We start from the raw sequence: 22,007 nt of genomic DNA on the forward strand, positions 1-22,007 counted from the left end.
GACCTTACAGAGAAGAATCCCTTCCTTATCCGGAGCTTAAACTTCTTTTCCTCCAGATGCAAAGAGTGCCCTCCTGTTCTTTGTAATGATCTCAAAGTGAATAATGGGGAAGAGAGTTCTCTATGTGGACCATTTATATATTTATACATGGTGATCACATCCCCCTTACACATCTCTTCTCAAGGGAGAACAGATTCAGTTCAGCTAATCTCTCCCCATAGCTGACCTCTTCCATTCCTTTTATTAGTTTAGTTGCCCTTCTCTGTACTCTCTCCAATTCCACAATGGCCTTTTTGTGAACTGGTGCCCAAAACTGGACTGCATATTCCAGATGTGGTCTGACCAATGCTTTGTACAGGGGCAGGATTATGTCTCCATCTCTGCAGTCTATTCCTCTTTTAATACAAGAAAATACTTTACTAGCTTTAGATATTGCAGCTTGGCATTGCATGCTGTTATTAAGTCTATGATCTACCAGAACCCCCAGATCCTTTTCCATTTCTGACTCCATGTATTCCCCCTAGACAGTATGAAGCATGCAAGCAAACCCCTTTGTAAGTCAATAACTTTACATTTATCTATAATAAATCTCATTTGCCACTTTGCTGCCCAATCAAACAGCACACCCAGGTCTGCTTTTAGATTGTAGACATCCTATATGGACTTAGTTTGGTGTCATCTGCAAACACAGAAATTGTACTTTTAATCCAAAACTCTATATTATTTATAAAGATGTTAAACAGTAAAGGTCCTGACACTGAACCCTGGGGTACACCACTAATAACCTTAGACCATTCAGAGTATGAATCATTAATTACAACTCTCTGAATGTGCTCTTTAAGCCAGTTCTCTATCCATTTACATATTGACTTTTCTAAACCTATTCACCCCAACTTGCAAATTAACCCTCTGTGGGGTACTGTGTCAAATGCTTTAGCAAAGTCCAAGTACACTATATCAACTGCTAATACACTGTCTACATGTTTACTTACTTCCTCATAAAAAGAGGGTACATTTGTTTCACAACTTCTGTCTTTCTTGAAGCCATGCTGGCTATCACTTATAATATTATTTTCTAGCATAAACTCTTCTATGTGGTTCTTTATCAGACTCCCCAGGACCTTTCCAACTATGGATGCTAAACTCAATGGTCTGTAGTTACCTGGTAATGACTTTGCTCACTTTTTAGATGGGAACCACTTTAGACTGGCCTTACGCCAATCCATCAGTACCTTGCCAGTGACTAAAGAGTCTCTAAACATTATTTTTTACTAGCTTTGAAATACCGAGCTCAACTCTTTGAGGACACGTGGATGTAATCCATTGGGTCCTGGTGCTTTGTCAACCCTCAATTCTGAGCCATTGTGACTCATTTATGGCAGTGACATTGCTATTATGAATTTGGACTGTACACAGAGGTAAAAAAAGTGTTCAGTAAATCTGCCTTTTCTTTATCCCCAGTTATCCCCAAAGACATATTTTAAGGGGCCTACAGATCTGATCTTTTTGCTATGATTATATTTAAAACATTTTTGGGTGTTTGCCTTACTTTCTTTTTGAAGTTTTGCACATTTGATCTCCTTTTTACATCTTTTGTCATATTCTTTATAATTTTCAAACGATATCATCTTTGCATCACATGTAGACATAGCGCCTGATTTATTAATGCTCTATAAGACTGGAGAGGATACACTTTAATCAGAGAAGCTGGGTGATCCAGCAAACCTGGACTGGATTTCAAAGTCATTTGCTATTTTCTAGCAAATGTTTTGAATCCTGGACTAGATCCATTCCAGGTTTGCTGGATCACTGATGAAAGTGTATCCTCTCCAGCCTTGGAGAGCTTTAATAAATCAGGCCCACGGTGTGAGAGGAAATCTAACAATTTTAGGTGTTTACAAAACCAAGAGGTAAGATTGGAATCTAGTTTGCAAGGGATAACCAGTAGCAAAAAATAAATAGGGATTTACCCCCATGTACTTAACCTAAAACTGATAAACTAGGCTTTAATGATGATATTATTATTATTAGCACATGAGGCCAGCAGGCATACTTTGCTAATTATATCATAATTCAATTAAAATGTGGTGCTCTATAGGATACAAAACAATTAAATTTGGTAACATGTTATTAATAAACTGCAGGTTTATCAGCTGAGGTAAGTGCACAAGGGACAAAACCGATTTAATACTATTCTGGTTTCCACAAACTTTCCTAGAACGATAAGTCTTGTGGGAATAGAGCTTTAAATGTTTTATCTTCAAATACAATATTGCTGGTTATTTAAAATGAACTCTTCTAATGTTAGCTGATAAATCTCTTTTTATCTGTCCTTAGTGTTTTTGACTGCTTTTAGAAAGGTCTTAAAGTAGATTTGTCAGCAGTCTGCAAAATAATATTTAATGTTTGATTGCATTCATTTACAGGTCTCTGCTTATTATTATTAATTATTAAACAGGACGTATATAGCACCAACATATTACGCAGCGCTGTACATTAAACGGGTTGCAAATGACAGACAGTGACACAGGAGGAGGAGAGGACCCTGCCCCGAAGAGCTTACAATCTAGGCCATGGGGGGAAGTCTCATACAATAGGAGGGGAGACATGGATTGATAGGAAATAGTGAGGGTTTAAGAGATGGGAGAAGACGGGTAGGCAAGTTTGAAGAAATGGGTTTTGAGTGCGCCTTTAAATGAGCAGAAGGTGGGAGCAAGCCGAATAGGACGAGGAAGACCATTCCAGAGAGTGGGGGCAGCTCTGGAAAAGTCTTGCAGTCATGCATGTGAGAAGGTTATGAAGGAAGTCATTAGCAGCTCATTGGAGGAGCGGAGAGTGCGGATATGAGAAGTATTTTCCTACCAAGTCAGGTTGGACCAGACCTATGGAGGGATTTGAAGGCAAAACACAGGAGCTTGAAATTGCTTAAAGAGCTACACGCCTAGACCAGTCTTTATAGTTGAATAAAGATTGTTACCAATACCTTTTTGGGATTATTTTCCAAAATTGGAGCAAAATATGAGGAGCCACGCTGGAGCATAATATTGAGCAATCATTGAGCAATCATTCCTTTTTAGTTATTCCAGAGAATGAAAGGTGAAATCTGACTGGCTACTCAAGGAAACTGCTCTGCAGTTAAATTTTTGTTTCTAGTCTTCTTAAGTAAATATATTTTTGTCTATTCTTCCAGGGAAGAATATGCATATATGTGATAAGAAACATTTTGAATTATGAATTGTGCATAAGCAGAAAATGTGTCTTTTGTAATGAATTCCTTCTAAAATAATACTACATGCATAGAGTAATTAATATTATGTTTCCTTTCCCAGTACTTGTCCATTAATGACAAACTTAACATAAAAAATATGCTTATACCAACGGCCCCAATGAGTGGATATAGAGGCTCAGCCCCATACAGAGACAGAAATTGCATGTCTCATGTGAATACCTAACCGCGTGAGACCCAAGATTCCATGCCCATCCCTACAATACTCACTATCTGTTTGGGACAGGGTGAAATGCCATCCAGATGTTAGCTCAGTTTATGGACCTCTTGCTCTGCTCTGGAGGAGTTATCACCAGGAATGCCACCACATCGGTTTGGTTCGTGGAGTAGCCAAGGGTTTCTCAGAGTTGGGGACCTTATATTGGTAAGGCACATATTGAGTTTTAGCCATTTAGTACTTCCCCGATCCGAATGTTTTCGCAACTCACAGCTCCGCTGCTTTATATACTCTGCACTCTGAGTCCTCCCCCATATTGCAAATCTGCATTTGAATGTACCTGTAAGACCCTTGCAGACTTGGTGGGACGGATCTCATCTCTTTTCTCTCATGCTGTTTTTCCCCTTCTCCAAACTACCCTATGTGAAAGCCTGGGAAAGGTATATGACCCAATCGTGGAACTTGGAGGATTGGACCGAGATAGCCGGAAATATTTCTAAAGTCTTACTTAACGTGAACCTAGTTGAATTGAACTACAAGGGAATGCTACACTGGTACCTAGTCCCTACCAAGATAGCCAAGTGTTTCCCTGGTTCTTCCACCCTCTGTTTCAAGGGATGTTGAGGGATAGGGGACATGAAACGTATCCAGTGGTCTTGCCCGATGGCACAAGAATTCAGGAGAAAAGTATTCGACCTTCTCTCCCTGGTGGTACAAACTTCTCTTCCCCTCAGCTTGGAAAGCGCCTTACTGAGCAAAATTGATATACCTTTGCTAAAATACACAAGGAAATTTTGCAATTATCTGCTCCAAGCGTTTAGAATCACATTGCCCCTGGCCTGGAAGTCACCATCAATACCAATGCCCCCTTTATCAGTGAAATTATTTGGATAATGGATAATGACAAGCTCACCTGTACTATTAAAGATACCCCACGTGCCTTTGAACTCACATTGTTCCTCGGCTTAGTCTCCTTCCTGATGTGGATATTGTACCCCCCTCACCCACCCAAACTACCACCTTTTCATTACCTATTAGGTGTATGACAGGACAAACAATATTACAGAGACTGGAGAGATTTTTTTGAGATATGTTTATTTGCTGTTAATTCAAGAAATACTCTGTAATCCTGATTTGTTCTTTATGTTCAAATGATACATGTATTTTTCTGTTCAAATTTAGTTGTTATCTAAATTTCACATTTTCTATTTTAATAAATAAAAATCTATTGAAATAAAAAAAACATGCTCTTATAAATAGTATATGACCTTTTTATCTCTTCTCTTTCAGTTAATTTTGACCACTTTCAAATATTACGTGCTATCGGAAAAGGGAGTTTTGGCAAGGTAAGAAATTTTCTGAATTACACTTTCCTAAAATGTAAATTATGCATTCTTAACTGTGTGAATTGAGATGAACAGAATTGATGAATTTAGCTTGAAATCTCCACTAAAACTACAAATTTCTGTGAAGATGTAAAAGTTTTAGAAGGATATATGAGTTTTATTAGGAAAAATGGAAATAATATTCCTGATTGCTCTATATGGTTGGATATAAACCAATCCAAATAAAAATTGAGTAAAAAAACAGAATACATACATTTACTCAAGTATTAACCTAGGGCACCAAATGTGTCACTGCTAATATTCAAAACTAAAATTTAAAAAAATGCCAATAAAATTAACTTGCTTAAAAGTTATTATTAAAGTAATAAAATTAAGCTTTATGTGTGCCCCTCGTATCCATAAAAAGTCTGTAATCTGTTTTGCCAAAAAAGGAAGGTACCAAAACTCATATTGCCCCCTTCCCTAATGACAAAAACACAAACGTCAACATTAGGGGAGGGGGCCTATGTTGTAGTCTGCAAGCAGGGACCTTATTATAATCTAGAAGTCCTCTTCAATAAGGAGGCCCCTAGATATTCACAGCCATAAAACAGCTATTATCATCTGGCTCTGGCCCCATGTCAGTGACAGGTATTGTAATGTCAGATCAAAACCCTGATTGGTAAAATTCTGATCCGACCAATTTTAGCCATCAACCAGCACCAGTGGCACTTGTCGGGAGTAGTGATTAAATGAAAGTTTCAGCAGGGCTCTCTACCCCATGTAAGGTTCCACTAACACTTCAACAAGACCCTTATGCAGACATGCAGCCTGGGTGGCCATAAAAGGAGGGCAGTAAACATGCTAACTTCTGGGGATCTTACCATAAACAAAAATGCCAAAAAATCCCAGTGCACTGCTGACATCTTCAAGACCAGTGGTCCCAAACCTTTTGCAGCTTGCAGACCACTGAATCTATGGACTCTGGGCCGTGCATGAAACTTCCCCCTGAGTGACGTTATAATGCCAGAACCTGCCCACTCTCCCATTGCAGGTCTGACCCAAGGACACAACGCACCCACTGCCCTGAGCAATCTGTACGGGAGACATGGTTTGCGGCTCTGGCCTGTGCGCCCCTCCAAGTGGGGTCCTTCTCCTGACCCCGCTGGGGGGTGCACCAGCCAGAGTCACGGACCACTTCTGGTCTCCATGCTCTAGCGGCCCACCTGTCAGATGGCTGGGGGTTGGGGACCTCTGTTCAAGGCCATTATCAAGTGTGTTCTGCATTAAACCACAAATGGATGTTGCCATCAAGTATCATCAGTCAGGTAAAGCATTACCTTCAACAGGACAATTTTTGACAAAGTGCAACAATTTCAGGAGGTGATTGACATCTTCTTCACTGGACCTTAACCAGCTCACCAAGTACTAGGTTGTTAGCTTCCCCAAAGGAAGACTCAGACTAATGGAACCTACTTGTCATAAGGCCAAAAAGCTCACCAAGAACGTCAGGACTGGACCCATAAGGCTACCAGCACCTTACATTTAAAGTAACACAAAAAACACACTAGTGAAGGTGACACAAATGCAATATCCTGGTGTTCAATGTCACTGCTATCCAAGGAAGTCATCAATCATTCTCTTGAAACTTAGCACTATGTCAATAGAGGTGTACTAATAACTCTTTACATATCCAGTGATTTTCAAGTCAGAGACTTATTGCTAAATGACAGATTCCCTCTGATGTGGTAATAGGCAATCTTGAGTGAAATAATTGACCAAATTCATAGGCCTTTTCAGTGACACATGCCAACACTCAACTGGCTGATGGATCTAATAGAAACTGATATCAGAATTGTACTGGGTATGTTTAATCAGAAAAAAGCCACGTGGCAGGCTTAAAAGGCACTTCCATGGAAATTCTTAATTTGAATGGGAATGTGCTTTTCACCATGTAAATGGGCCCCTCATTCCTTTTTGTGAAATGGTTATGTATTTCTTTTTGAAATTTACTTCAGTGATTGTTACTTTTTTAGATAATCAACATAAAGACCAGCCAACTGGCCTGGCAGAGTTAATGAAAGATAATAATCCATTTTCATCTGCTTTTCAATGCCTGAAATCTGTCTTTCAAATGATTAATGAAAACCTACTGAAAAAAGAAAGATAATAAGCTTAAAGTGTATGTAAACCCTTCTATATCACTATAGGCATAAGACTAACAGTAAACAATTCAGCCATAAATTGCAGAAATAAATGAAGGCCAAATCCCTTATTTTAGGTCATAGATCCAGGTCACAGAGTCAGTTTTCTTCTCCTTAGCGCTGCACAGCCCCCATTTATGGGTGAGACAAGCTCACACCGCATCTCATGCAAAAGATAAATGTAACGGCACCAAAGGTTTTTTGTTTTAATTTTAGATCAGGGCTGTTTAAATAACTCCTCTGTAATATTGTTTTAGGTAATATAAAATCTACTTTATTACACATAACCTAATTTATGGTTGTATTTGATGTATTCATGGATTATTTGGGTTGTTACCAACACCTGGTGCAAATTTCATGTCAATAGCCCCATTAGAAGTATATTTACTGAGAAAAAGTGTTTAATACTTATCTTCCCTGCTGTACATTTATGGGTATAATAACTAATTTGTTTAGTTGTGTACAAAACTAGATAATTTTAGGATGAAGTTACTTCCACGCTCAAGCCATTGCTACTGCCTTCAAATCTCAGGCCACATGTGTATGCTTGGATGGTGATCTTCACCATTAGATACATGAACATAACATAGACCAAGTTCGGGGGGAAGCCAAATAACCTGCTAGTATATCTTTAAGATGTGGGAGGAGAGAATAATAAAGCTTCATTAGTGCATTTTGACCTCCTCTGCCTTGCCTTCCAAAGAAACCCCACTCTCACCTGACAACTGCTTGCTTCGGCCTATGATTCACTCCTAGCCATGTGTTGTCTCTATTCCAGCCATGTGTTTGTCTCTATTCCAGCTTGTTATAAATAAAGGTGTTACCAAATAAATTCTAGCCAATACCAGATGGCTGCAGTGCAATGCCTGCATCATCAAACATTTAGGGCAAGACCCTATATTTCTGGTGACATGAATCCTGTAAACAAAAACCCTGGTGAACAGAAAAAAAGTGAAAGTACAAATTCACTAACACTCACTAAAATTTCACTAGGGTGCTTTTATAGTCCTTCTCTAAAGAGGAAGGGCCACTTGTCCCTGATCTCCCCTGGGGCATAATGCTCCAGATGGGATGACTGGGTAACTTGACTTACCTAGCTGAAACCAGGAATGTCCAAATTCTTGCGGGCTAGCCATAGCCAGCCAAGTACAGTGGTACCTTGGTATAAGTCCTTAACCCATTCCAGATCCTTGGAATTATACCAAACAGGACTTATACCAAACAAATTTTTCCCATAAGAAAAAAAAAAAAATTATGAATCTGTTCCCATGAAAAAAAAATGTAGTGTATTGGCTATTATACATTGATGGGGCTGTTTTAAATAATATAAACACTGCTTAATACTAAAATACATCAACACAAAAGCAATTAGATGAAATAAATGAAAATGTACTCTCCCTTTACCTTGCTGAGAAGAGTTGAGTGCCTACTAGGATGGTGCTGAGAAGGGAGGAGGAGGAGATGTTCTGTAATTCACAGGGAGTTATAGCACGGGTTGTTCACTGAATGGTAGCAACTGGCGTACTGACTCTCGTGGGCAGTCGTGGCTTTGTCTCGAGAGAGGTAAATAAGAGTAGCGCGGTGTTATGACTCGATTTGACCCATACAAGTTCTAGCACAAAGGTTGTATACCAAGCAAAGCTTTTCGTGTCCAAACAGGACATATACAAAGTTGGACTTATTCCAAAGCGGACTTATACTGAGGTACCACTGTACTAAGTTAAGAGATTCCCTAAAGCAAGAACAACTAACCATAAGCCCAAGAAGCTCACCAATAACATCAGAGCTGGACCCATAAGGCTACATGCACCCAACATTTTAAGTAACACATTAACAAAATAGTGACAGAGACACATAAATGTTATCATTTTTTCTGGAGTGCACCACTTTAAGGTAGAGAAATCACCCTACATCCCATGCCATCATTGCTCTGACTACATGGATCTCACTTTCAGTGAATAGAGAACCACACATTCTAACAGGCCAGCAATTTTAAAGGAGAAATACATTTGGAACACTCTTTCCCTTGCAGACTTAAGGCATCCACTCAGCTGATTGCCATCACCATAATACTATGGCCATTGACTTCCAGCTCTCTAAACCTGGGGAGGTGTTGGATGAAACTCATCAGCATGAATTTATAGGAATAAGTGACAGATTTTGGACCTGCTCAAATTTTTTGAATTTATTCTGATGGGTCTTGTCATACTATTTGCAGTATAAAAACATGTGTCAGCTTTAGGGACTTTTTGGGCCAATTTGTAATAGTTTTATTGATGACATTTAGTTTAGCCCTAATCTCCAGAGCAGCAGATTTAATTACTGGATTCTCTTGAGACCTTGATTGTTTTTCACAAATCTCTCAAAAACTGCTAACTTCACTGTTCTGTAAGGAAAACAGGAATTTGAGACATTCAGCCTTTAAGCTACATACACACTTCCAATGGTTCTCGCCCGATAATCGGCTTAGGGCTGATATCTAACAAAAGTCTGACGTGTGTACAGCGTATGTCATTCATCGTCTGAACGACCATCCTGGCGGATCTACGGACAATGAATGAGGAATGATTGTAATGCAAGTGAAGGGAGAAAGCGCGCAGCGGGGTGCCGCTCTGTCGCTCTCCCCATCCTCCGCATAGAGCAGAACGGTGCTGTATGTACAGCATCGTTCTTGAATCGTGAAGTGCTTAGTCGTTGGAAAGGACCGTGAAAGATCCTTTCCAACGACTATAATTGCAAGTGTGTATGCGGCTTAAAATAATAAAAAGAGGAGGACAGGAGGAATTGTTTTTGAACACTTTAACAGCAGGGAAATTACTATGACCTCACGTGTATCCTTTAATTCACTTTTATATTACTGGACAGCCTGAAGGTCTATAAGACTAGGGAGATCACTATGCAAAATATCCAGCTGTGCTTTAAAATAACAATCTATCAAATATAGCACATCGCTAAAGGGAATTTTTAAAGAAAAAGTGTATGTTGTAATTTGTTTTATTCTGTGAATTACACAATACGCATTGGTTGGAGACTAAGGAACAGAAAAATAATATAAAGACGATTTACAAATTTTTTTCTAGTTTTGGACAAAGTAGGTAAAAATTTGAACTTGACCATGTTTTTGTTACTGCTAGAAAATTTTACCCCTAAGACAGAAAATGGGGGGACATCTGAATTAGTGTTCTCACCAGAACAAGAGGTGAGAGTAAAATTTTTAAAAAGAGATGCTGCTCCATAAAAACTGTTTCAAGGAGAGATTTCCTCACTTTGTAGACATTCTATCTCATTTTCTGTTATATGCCTGGGGCAATATGTAAAAGGAAAGCTCCCCACAGGGATGCAGAAGAGAGTAAAACCATTCTGCATGGTGAATCAGTTACCATGTTGTACAAGATTTTCAGTGCTTGAATACATTTTCAATATTTTTTGCATAATTTATTTTTGGATAAGACCATGTTGAAACATGCTATAGTGCTATGCAAAAAAAAAGTCATCTGACCCATAATTTATTTTATTGCTGTTTTTTTTCCAGTAATAGTAGCTTAAAAAAAACAGATTACATTTATCATCAGGATTAAAATAAAAACTGGTAAAATGAAAATTTTAATGTTTTAATGTGAAAGTTTGATGTGAAAGTTTTAATGTATTCCAAGTTTTGGGAAGAATTTTTGCAAAATGCATTGAAATCAATGACAAACGTAAGGTAGGGTGTTTTTTTAGGAATGCAAGAGGCTTTAAATGGTTGCTAAGAAATAAAGAATTGTTTTTTACATATCCTAAACCAATGAAAAAGTCAAAAATATAAAAGCAACACTGCACAAACAAGAAGGTAAAAGCAGAATAAAATAAATAAAGAAGAATAAACTAATGTTCTCTGTATACACAGACCAAAAAGATTTCATCTTCTAAATAAAGTAAAAAAGTTTTTTTAAAAAAAGCAAATTGTGCCAAAAGCTGCAAACTTTTAATTGCTTCTATTTTTGGCAAAAGACATTTTTCTGCATCCGTCACATCTCTAGTCTTATCTATTTTTCTATTGATATTTTATTTATTTTGCAGCGCTGGGTCCCAGGTTCGAATCCCAGCCAGGACACTAGCTGCAATGAGTTTGCATGTTCTCCCTGTGTTTGTGTGAGTTTCCTCCCACATACAAAAAATATGCATTTAGGTTAATTGCCTTCCCCCCAAAATTTAGCTTAGGCTGTGGTAATAACATTGGACTATGGTAGGGACATTAGATTGCGATCCCCTTTGAGGGACAGTTGGTGACAAGACTATGGACTTTGTACAGCGCTGTATAGTAGGTTGGTGCTAAATAAATGCTGTATAATAATAATATTCACACTTCTACTGTACCTCTGTCCCATCTCTTGTTGTGAAAAAGCTGAAGGTATGGCCGAGAAAAAGCCTCCTTATTCCTAATACTTCTACATTCATAAGAATGCTGAGCAGGAATTCAGTAAGTGCTGTCCTGGCAGGGCTGTAGGATTGAAACTGTGGGAGGGATGGGAACAAAATTAATTGTATGCCATTGGGTAGTCAGACTGCTAAATCAAAACATGACATTTGTGATTTACACCTAGTGAGCCAATCTCATTCATGTTACATTCTCCAGAAAAAAACAAATAAATTGCTTCATTTCATTCTGTGCTCAAGTGACGTGAAACAGAGAAATTAATTAAAATGTATGTGCATCAATCACCTATTAGTAGGGTGACATTTAGAAATAAATCCTAACATGCCGACAGGTCTATTCATAGCACAGATATAGGTGTTTTTTTTGTTTTGGACAGAAGAGAAATGGGAGAACCTGTTTGAATGTTTTTTGTGTAGCCTGGGGTAGTGTCTCTACTTGATCTCATTTCCTGTGTGGTCACCAATAGGGACACAGGACCCATTCTAACCACAACTAAATGTGGATGAAGGTTTTAAAGTGAGATAATAATGTATTTTAATTGGGCACATGTTTTGAATTATTACTTAGGGTGGGGTTTGCATTGCTCTACAAGTCTATGGAAATGCAAAACAAGCTTGAAGCAGGAAAATGCAGGTAAAAAGCCCTGCAGGACAAATGAACTAGAATTCTAAATCAGCTCAGTAGAATTATAAACTAATTCCAGTGACACAAAGGCAAAACCTGTCAACATGTGAACCTAACAGAGTTGCCAAGCTACCTATAAGCATTGGTTAATAGGGGTGAGCTTCATGTACAAAGTTTCATAGAACTCTCTCAACAGAATATGGGGGTGAGGAGGCTACTACATTGTTCCACCAACTATGTCCAATAAAGCTACTTAAGTGGCCTGTATGTGTTGAAAAAAAGAAAGATAATTGTGCTGAATCTTTCTTGGTGGTGTAAAGAATTTGATTATGTTTTTCAATTATAGATCAGGAAGTTAAGGGTAGATACTGGTAAAGGCTGCTTAGAAGTGGTGGAGCCTGACCATGCAAAGAGAAACACGTACAGCGTTCTTAACAGAAACAGCAGATATGTTAAGGAGAGGTCTCATCTCTTAGTGAAAAGTTTTCATGATCTGTAAAATCCAGAAAACTCAACTTTGTTTTTAAATCACATGCAAATGTAATGCAAGAAACCTAAACAAGCCAATCAAATACAGAGTTTGTCTCAGAGTGTAGCTTGCATGTAATTTGTGTGTGGTTTGCATACAAATTTGGTGCAGCCTATTGACCATTCCAAGTAGAGAGTAATATGTGAGCAGATAGATGTAGGAGGTAAAAATGTGGAACAGAGGTCGTTGAAGGTAGGTGAAGTCCTGGTGGCTTTCTGGACTGAGCAGAGAAAATCAGGAGGAATATTAAGGTCTCAGCAGTTCAGCGGAAAACATTGTATGAGCAGGTGAGAACAGTTGGCAAGCTCTCAACCCCTGGGACAGCTGTTAAACCTTTCTGTCTGAAAGTCATTGGTGTTTTTTGTCTTCTGGCTGATGAGCCATGTACTTGTGGGAACAGCTAGTTTGTACTGTGCTTAGAAATATGCTGTTTTTTATTGTTTTTTCCTAATATTATTTTGGTATTGAAAAGCCCATTGTTGTGTTAAGGATTTGCATTGCTGAAGAGTTGTTTGTGCTGAATAATAAACATAATAAACAATGAATATTACTGAATATCACTATATACAGGTAGTCCCTGGGTTACATATGAGATAGGAATTGCAGGTTTGTTTTTAAGTTGAATTTGTATGTAAGTACGTATGTAGGTACGTTATTTTAATAAATGCAGTTATGACAGATGTTTGTCTCAACAAATTATTAGGCAGAGTGGTGTCAATTGCTGTATAAAATCCTCACTATGAGCTAAACACAAACAAAGCAAAAAGAAAAACTTTATAGAGCCTAGACATTCATTCATTTCAGAAGCAAGCCGTGTTTTGATATGCAAAAAGAAACAGCTGCAGAGTTTGTCTTGGTCATTAAAGAGTTAGAAGGTGTTACAGATCAGCTCCGCTCTTAAGATCACCCACAACCTCATTTGTGTTTAGCAAAAGATTTCTTCTGCAAGTCATGCAAATCCCCCCCCTCCTCCATTCAAGCGTACATCCTGCACACGAGCAAGTAGGGAAGCCCGTTCATATCTAGGAGGCGTCTGTATATATAAATACCTTATGAAAAAAGTTCTCAGTTGAACAAAGTTCAGGACACAGTTTCAGACACCAGTCAGTCCTTCTTTCATCATGAAATAGATGTGTTTCAACGTTAAAATGGTAAAACAGAGTTTGTTCTTTAACAGTTTTCATGTGAGAAGAACTGCAAACAAAAGTTACTTACTGGCTGTGGTGTATATGTTGTCTGGATCATTGCTTAGTTCTTAAGAATAAGTAGTTTAATTGATGCTTGATAGTTTTGCTCTAATTATAGTTTTGTGCGTTTCATATATCAGGGTTGTCAAATCTTTACAACATTTTTTCAGACATAGGGTTAGAAAGCTTGTAGGAGAAAAAATTGCCACAGTTAGGGTCAGTGGGAGGAAAAAACAGGAGAGGAGAAAGAGAAGGAGAAAAGGCTGGAGATAGAAGAGGAGGAGAGAGAAGAGGGAGACAGAAAAGTTAAAAGAGAGAAACGGAAGCTAAGCACGAAAGTCTCACTTCCACAGCGGAATAACTATAAAGGAAGGCTGAAGAGCTGAAATATGTAACAACCTGTTCAAACCATTTCCTTGCAGCATAGATGAAGGTTCAGATCCTGACAACCAGATTAGCAGTCATCTGGAAATCAGAGTCTGCAAGAATCATTTTGTAGAAATTCATTGTGAATGCTTCTCTCAAAAGTATCTCTTGAGAAAAACAAATTTACACTATGTTCCTGTTTCTGCCTTATTAAAATTAGGTGCCCCGTAAAAAAAATTTCCCTACTCAAAGACTTCCTTATACTCCCCTCCTCCTATTTTTTACAATTGGAAATATCTCACCCACATTTCAGGCACATAAATGCTAAATTTCAAGTACGTTGGGCAGGAAGTGTACTGGTGCAGGATAGGCCAACTTTGAAGAAGACATATTCTACAGAAAAGGTCAGCTTTGACTGCCATGATGTGAAGACATACCCAAACCTAACCAATCTAGAATTTGGCTCAGAAACTGTGCATATACATGGCAAATAAGATATATTTACTTATGCTTACACCTATCCGAGGACAATTATTATCAAAAGCAAAAGGGCACTTTTTATACAAACTAACCATGAAAAATGATCAGCCCTATATGAGAACTGCAGCTCTATTACTGTTGTGGAGCCATCTTTTCTTGGCCAATCACAAAAAAAAAAGGAAATTGGTGATTGACTATGGAGAGAGGGGTGCAGAAATGAATGAGACTTTAACTCTCATATCTGCAGCAGCAGGAGTAAAGAAAATACCCAAGCAATGACCTGGTCATATCCATTGATGGCAAACATTGCAATGCTGGTGTTCTGTATTTACGTACAAGTTTACTTTAAAACAGTTTGCTCTTATTTCTGTACAGTTAAGCATGATTTGATGCAGAATTCCTTGGTGGATTTTGTGCAATGAAAATAAAAGCTATATAAAGAATATAATCTGCAGCTGTAAATATATTGGTAACTGCAGCTGTGAGTAACTCAAAGTGCAGCTGCTACAGGTCTGTGCAGGGAAAAGTCACAAATATATTCCAAACTAAAGAAACCAACACGGTAAACTGTTTTGCAATGATAATTAAATTTAATGGTACTTTTTTTATTATTATTATGAGACCTCGGTTTTATTAAAGGGTTCCTCCTGAACAAGATGTTCAACAGCTGATTAGATAAATCTATAGGTAAACTACAGAAGAAGCCATTTTTACTTGTGCTCAGTGAATAGTCAAACATTTATTGATGGTGTTTAAAAAACTCCTCCAAACTTGATTGGGAAGTGAATATATGTTTGCTGCTTAAAAAATTATAATTACAGTTATGGTAAATCAGAATATGTGTAATATACCTAAAAAACAGCAACTATATGGTGCTAAATAAAACCATCTGAATGGGAAATTGGGGTGCCTGGCTTTCAGTAGTTTACCCTAGCATGATAAATACTTTTGAATACAACTTTTTGACATTGTGTCTTGCAGGTGTGCATTGTCCAGAAACGAGAATCAAAGAAGATGTATGCCATGAAATACATGAACAAACAGAAATGTGTTGAAAGGGATGAAGTACGAAATGTTTTCAGAGAACTACAGATCATGCAGTGCCTTGAACATTCCTTTCTGGTAAATTTATGGTATGTAGAGTATGCTTTTATTAAAAAAAACAGCAAAAAAAGATGGTGGTTCATCATGCCTGTCCTTTTTTGTTTTTAATGCTTGCTTATATAAGTATATATCTATATTTGTTTTAAATAAGTTCAAATAATGTGGACTCACTTGTTTCCTCCATTGGAAATCTGTTCCCAGCTTTATTTTCATAAATAATAATCTTTCAGTAGCATACTTTCTTAAGTTGGTCTTGAATTTTTCTCCTAAAAGAGAAGAAAAAGAAAAGGACTGGAACTCAAGGATTGCCTTGAACTTTTTCTCCAGTGAACAATTTTAGAGTAAAAGAAAATACAAGCTCCTGATAAGAGTAGAATACAGAATTCTGAAAGGTATAGTTTTAGCAGCTACATGCATGTCACAGTCCATTATGACAATGAATTTACACATTGAGACTTTTTTGGACAGGCATGCTGAGCAGATGTCCTGCTCATTGGTTTCGGTCCTGGCCTGCATCCACAACACACACAGACAACCTTCATGTAAACAATGCAATGGAGCTGATTTACTAAAAGAATTTAGACTGTTAACTTAGCAAAGCATACCCAATCCCATGAATAAAATCCAACAAGAAACGCATTTTCCCTGCACATTATTGCATGGTTGAAGTCAGTGGAGTCTCATCGCATTTACTAAGCCAAATGAAAGGGGGATTATTGACTTTGCTATGCTTTTAGTAAATCAACTCCACTGTTTGCACTTACCTAGAAGGGTGAGGAAAGCAAAGGTTGCATTGAATCCAAGTATAAAGTATATTATTATAGTTTAGTAGTGTATAGTATACATTTAGAGTCTGCCATCACTATCTCCTATTTTAAAAATACTAATCTCCTGCCTCTCATACAATTTCAATTTTCTACTTTGAAAACCATACATTTTTTTAATGTTGTACATTTTACAATTCATCCAAACTTCTGACTTTTGGCTCAGGTCTAAAAGACCATAATAGTCTTGATATTGGTGCTAGCTTTGTAGGCTAGTTGGTAAGTTACACAGTGGAGGAGTGAACAATGAGGAACGTTCCTGGGGATCTAACTCTCAAACACCAGCCAATAGAAATGCCCCCCACGTAAACAACACCCAATGCAAACATTGCACACATTAATAAAGGTTACTGCAGTTCATGGTATATGTTTAACTGGAACTCATAAATACTGGTCCATTTTGAAGAGCAAATTTGCTATAAAAGTACAGTTTGATCATAAAGTGCCTTGATTATGCAAAGAAACTATGCATTAAACATTAAAAATTTTATTCTATTTATTGCTGTAGTTCAGTGTTCTTTATATTGTCCTTTTAATGTCCCTTAAATACTTACACTCAATTATTGCCTGAATATTTGAAAGTTACATAAAAATAATGTGTAGAATAAAACTTACCAGTGAGTACAAAATATATGTAAGTCTATGGCCAATACAGATGTGTAAATAAGCTTAGCTTTGCAAAATTCTGTTTCGTGTTTGTTTTTAGATTCTGCACATTTGCAGAAAACCGTGTGATGAATGTAGAAATCGCATTCAATTCATGCTGAGACACGGAGGGTGCCCCTCTTGGATAAATTAAGCATTAAGCGGCACATAGCACCCTGTCACTGTTTCTTGTTTTTTGGAAGAAAGGTTTTTATTGTAGAGTGTGTGAAAAATGGAGTTTAACATTGTAATCCTCTTACTAATTATGTTACTGTTTCTGCCAGGAAATGTTATGTTTTGCATGTTTGGTAACTGGGGCTAAATGGGGACAAGAGCTGCGAAAAATCAAGGTTTTCTTCAGGCTAAAAATTATCTATATAACATTTAGTACAAAAATACACTTAAATATATCAATAAAAATTCAATAAAAAAAATTTCTAAAAATTGAGCAAACAATTGTGCATGTTAATATTGCAATATTTTATTCATGTATGCTCCCTGGTGCTTTACAATAGGATAAAGAGTAACTCCCACTCTTACAACATAAAACAAAACCCATACTGAATCATAACAATACGAAATGTATTAAACATAAAAAGTAAAGACTCCAAGCTCAAACTAAGTTTGTATTGTGGTTGTAAGGACAAAACAATAAGCTAACTTAAAGCAGGACAACCAAAAATAATATATTAAAAAATGACATAAATAACATGACAAAATAACAAACTCAGCTTTTGTGCAATTTTTACCGATATTAAATAGATTTCCCTTTTTTCTCCAGTTCAGGCTGTCCTTGGTGCCTTTTTAGAACTGGAAAGTCTTATTATGGAGAGAGATAATGGAACACTGTTACAACCTTCTTTTTGGGTTTAAAAGTTTTGGTTGCCCAACCAGTATCTGCAGTAACCATACCCAAACCCCATAGTACCCTTCTTATAATACCAGTTTAGAACACCTCCATTAAGCACTGCCAAGCCCTGATGAAGGTCCTTTGTATGCATTGGAGGGGTTTTGGGAAACTTAATTGCTGATTCAAATATTTCTGTGAAGGTTCTCATTTATCATGGAATAGGTAGTGGTAATTAGTTACATTCAGCTTGACTTGTTCTGTTTAACATTGATACCATTTCACAACTGATCAAAGCTTTTTTTTGAGTTCTGAGTGTCAGGCACATACCCACCTAGTATTACAAGGCACACAGCAAACACAATTTAATGTTTCTAGGTGGGTTCTGAGTACAAAAACAGCATGGGTGGTATAATTTTTTTTTACAGAATCACCTGTTGTAATTATATCATTTTATTATTTAGGTATAAGAAAGCTACAGTAGGTGTTAATATTTTAATCTTCATGGTAGAAAGTGGAAACTGTTGTTGGATATTTGTCAGTAAAGATGGTAAAACAGTATTATGGGTAGAGGATGGATAGTGAAGAAGCTGCTGTTCATGTGGAGTCATGTCCTGGAAAAATTAGGGGTGAACATAACTATCGCATTTAAATCCACAAGCATACCATGGTCTATAGCTGGAATACTGATCACTTATTAAATGAAGAATTGGTTGGGTGTGCCTCTGAAATGTGCTTAAAACCATTTCTGCTAGAGACCGTGATGTGTTAGTGGACTGCAGATTTGTCTTTGGTGGTACCTTCCATTTTTAAACACGGCATCACTATACAAAGGGCCATAGCTGTATGGTCTGCTCCACTATTATGAAGAATATGAATAGGGAGAAAAAAAGATGCACAAAGATGAGGTTACAGGACACATAGGTATTACTGTCCAATTATTGTACATAATGTATGTTTGGAAAAATAAATGGCTTTGCCTGTGTTGGATTCATTCCTATGTGCATTTTTATTTTGAAGCAAAACCAAACAAATTTTTTTCTCCATGTCTGATAAATGATGTATTTTTCTATTCTATTACCTATGCAGTCTTCCAATTCACTAATGTTTTATTTACAGTAAATCAGCCAAACAAAAACCAATTTGGCCACCTGGGTTTACAGTCATGCATGTCCACGGGGAGCACATCCAGCAGATTGGAATGCAGAGGTTACATCTGCTCTTTTCTGCCATTTCTACAGATAGTTCAGGTGGAAATAAATCATGTTAAATTTAGCTATGTTGTATAATTAAGGAAAGCATGTGCTGCCCTCATATTATGATACATTTCCTGCTTAAAATGTATTTATTTGTAGTTTGTTAACAGAAGGTTTGAAGTTTACAGATTTTCTCTTAAAGTACTGATAGATCACTTTGTTGAATTATTTTTTTCTATATGATCCGCACATTGGTTGATTCATCCATATAGGATCAGTTCTCCATTGAACAATGTATGTGACATTCGCTTATGCAGCAGAAGACAATAGAAGAGTTAGGTCTCATTAATGTGTTAGTGCTCAGCTGGTGCAATGATTGACCTATGCTGAAATCTAAAAATGTTTTTCATTTTGGAGAGAGTAGAGTATAATTAAAACCCAATTCAAACTTAAAGTTAATGAATTTCTTTTCTTTCTGTCTTTATTTCATTGATGATGATCACCAGGACATAGAGAACAGGAATGTGTTTTTGAAGAAATGGGACCCATGGCAAATATGCATATCTTTCCAGTTCCATGCCATTTTGTCAATTTGGGCCCTGGAAAAGATGGGTGTTCTAGCCAATTGCTCAATTTGACACCCCACCCAAAACCTGACATAGAGGGCCTGATTTATAAAAGCTCTTCAAGGCTTGAGAAGGTACACTTGCATCAGTGAAGCTGGGTGATCCAGCAAACCTGGAATGAATTTCCCTAAAGTTGTTTGCTATTTGCCAGTCCCGGGCCAGATTTGTTCCAGGATCACCCATGTTCACTGATGAAAGTGTATCCTCTCCAGCCCTGAGGAGCTTTAATAAATCAGGGCCAGAGGGTATGAATATCCTTTATATATTCGGTGAGTTAACAGACAACAATAAGAAACCAACAGGGATTTCTATTAATATTTTTTTACAATAATAATATACATTTTTCTAATGAAAAGTATTAATTTTACATACACTTTAATGTCAATAAAATATCATAATTTTGCTTGATGGTGTCCCAATTGATGCCTGTGTTTGCATACCTAAAACTGAACTGACCTGGTCTAAAGTTATGCACAAATCAAGTTTAGGGTTAAACATCAAGTCCAATCTTCTGTTATTCAGTTGTCAAATTTCAGAACTTCAATTGGCAGTAGGGATTCAAGTATTTAGTGGTGCAAATTAGTGAGAAAGGGCATAAATGTACATTTATTTCTAATGCAGCATTATCTCCAAATAAATCAATGTCTTTCTCTGATTATAGTGTATGATTTACCTGTCTTGCTTCACCCTCTGTTCTGTAGTTTATTGCATCACATCGCTGTACCACAGAGGAACCAAAACACAAAGGTCTCATTTGCCATTTAGTAGATTACCGTATATACTCGAGTATAAGCCGACTTTTCAGCACCCAAAATGTCCTGAAAAAGTCAGCCCCGGCTTATACTCCAGTCAGGTGCATGGACTCCACCAGAAAAGCACCCTCTGCCCACGATTCCTGCTCCTGCTGATCCGGCCAAATCCCGGCCAGCAGGGGTCGGCAATCCGTGGCTCTTGAGCTTCCTTGTTGTGGCTCCCTTTCCCATTTACCGTTAACACTGCTGTTGCTGGGGTATGCATTGCGAAAGAGAGGGATTTCCATTCAGAAGAGTTCCTGGTGAGGTGGAGTCATCAGCACGGGACTCAAGAGAGTCCCTTGCTGATTGGAGTCCCATGTCTCACGTGTTCCTGGGTGCTTACACGTGGGACACAGGACTAGATGCAAAAGCAGTAACAGAAAAAAGAAGTAAAGGAAAAAAGAAGTAAAATAGGTTTAAAAGTAAGTTATATCAACTAATGATGCATAATTGATTGATTAGATTGATAGTTACTAATCATATATTAATCATCTGATAAATTATTATTACTACACAGTATTTATATAGCACTGTCATATTACGCAGCCCTATACAAAGTCGATAGTCATGTCACTAACTGTCCCTCAAAAGGGCTCACAATCTAATGTCCCTACCATAGCCATATGTCATTAATGTAGTCTAAGGTCATTTTTGGGGGGCAATCTAATTAACTTAACTTAAAAAAATATAGAAGTAAACCTTACTGGTAGAAGTGAAACTTGCCAGTAGCTGCAGCATTTCCCACCCTCGGCTTATAATCGAGTCAATTCATTTTTCCTGTTTTTCAAGGCAAAAATAGGTACCTCGCCTTAGACTCCGAACGACTTTTACTTGAGTATATAACTATTAGACAGGTAAAAGCTGTCCTTTAATTATTTCATAAACATTAATTTCTATATTAAAAAATATTTTAATCCTGGAAGTGATTTACCAGTGTAGTGCAGTGATTTAGCTCATCACAGTAGTTGAAATTCAGTATCCTGTGCAGCCGATGATTTTTCCAAATCAAAATTAGTAAACTAGATAATTAAAAACAAAAAGCTCAGAACCATCAACCAAAGTAAAAGCAAAGCAGTTATACTTTGGCAGCTGATTCATCAAATCTCCCAAAAGCCAGCCAGTAACCAAGCTTATTACCAACAGTGAGACAATAATCCAGGATCCTCTGAGGCTGTTTAAAGCTTTTAGCTCTGAGTGCTGGTAAATTATTAATCCAGGGTTTATGCACAATTTTTACAAGAATCTAGCTTCATTAATTGTAATTTATCCAATCTGTTTAAACATTTTTGAGTATGGTCTGACCCTCTGCTTTCCTGCTGTTATCGTTGGCTAATTTTAATTTTGCATCCCAGCACTATGGGGGTTCATCTCTTGCTTTCAGCAAGTTGTTTGCTAT

The 22,007-nt window shown here is 37.4% G+C and overlaps 1 protein-coding gene across 1 annotated transcript in view; it reads left to right on the forward strand.

The window, feature by feature from the left end:
• The window catches only part of STK32B (serine/threonine kinase 32B), a 133,245-nt gene that overhangs the window by 20,925 nt on the left and 90,313 nt on the right, over positions 1-22,007 (forward strand). Inside the window, exons 2-3 of the mRNA XM_072406453.1 lie at positions 4,734-4,789; positions 15,557-15,708. Of these exons, the coding sequence (XP_072262554.1) occupies positions 4,734-4,789; positions 15,557-15,708 (208 nt within the window). The remainder of the gene's footprint in view (positions 1-4,733; positions 4,790-15,556; positions 15,709-22,007) is intronic.

This window comes from Pyxicephalus adspersus, chromosome 3 (genome assembly GCF_032062135.1).
Source record: "Pyxicephalus adspersus chromosome 3, UCB_Pads_2.0, whole genome shotgun sequence".
Classification (NCBI taxonomy): domain Eukaryota; kingdom Metazoa; phylum Chordata; class Amphibia; order Anura; family Pyxicephalidae; genus Pyxicephalus; species Pyxicephalus adspersus.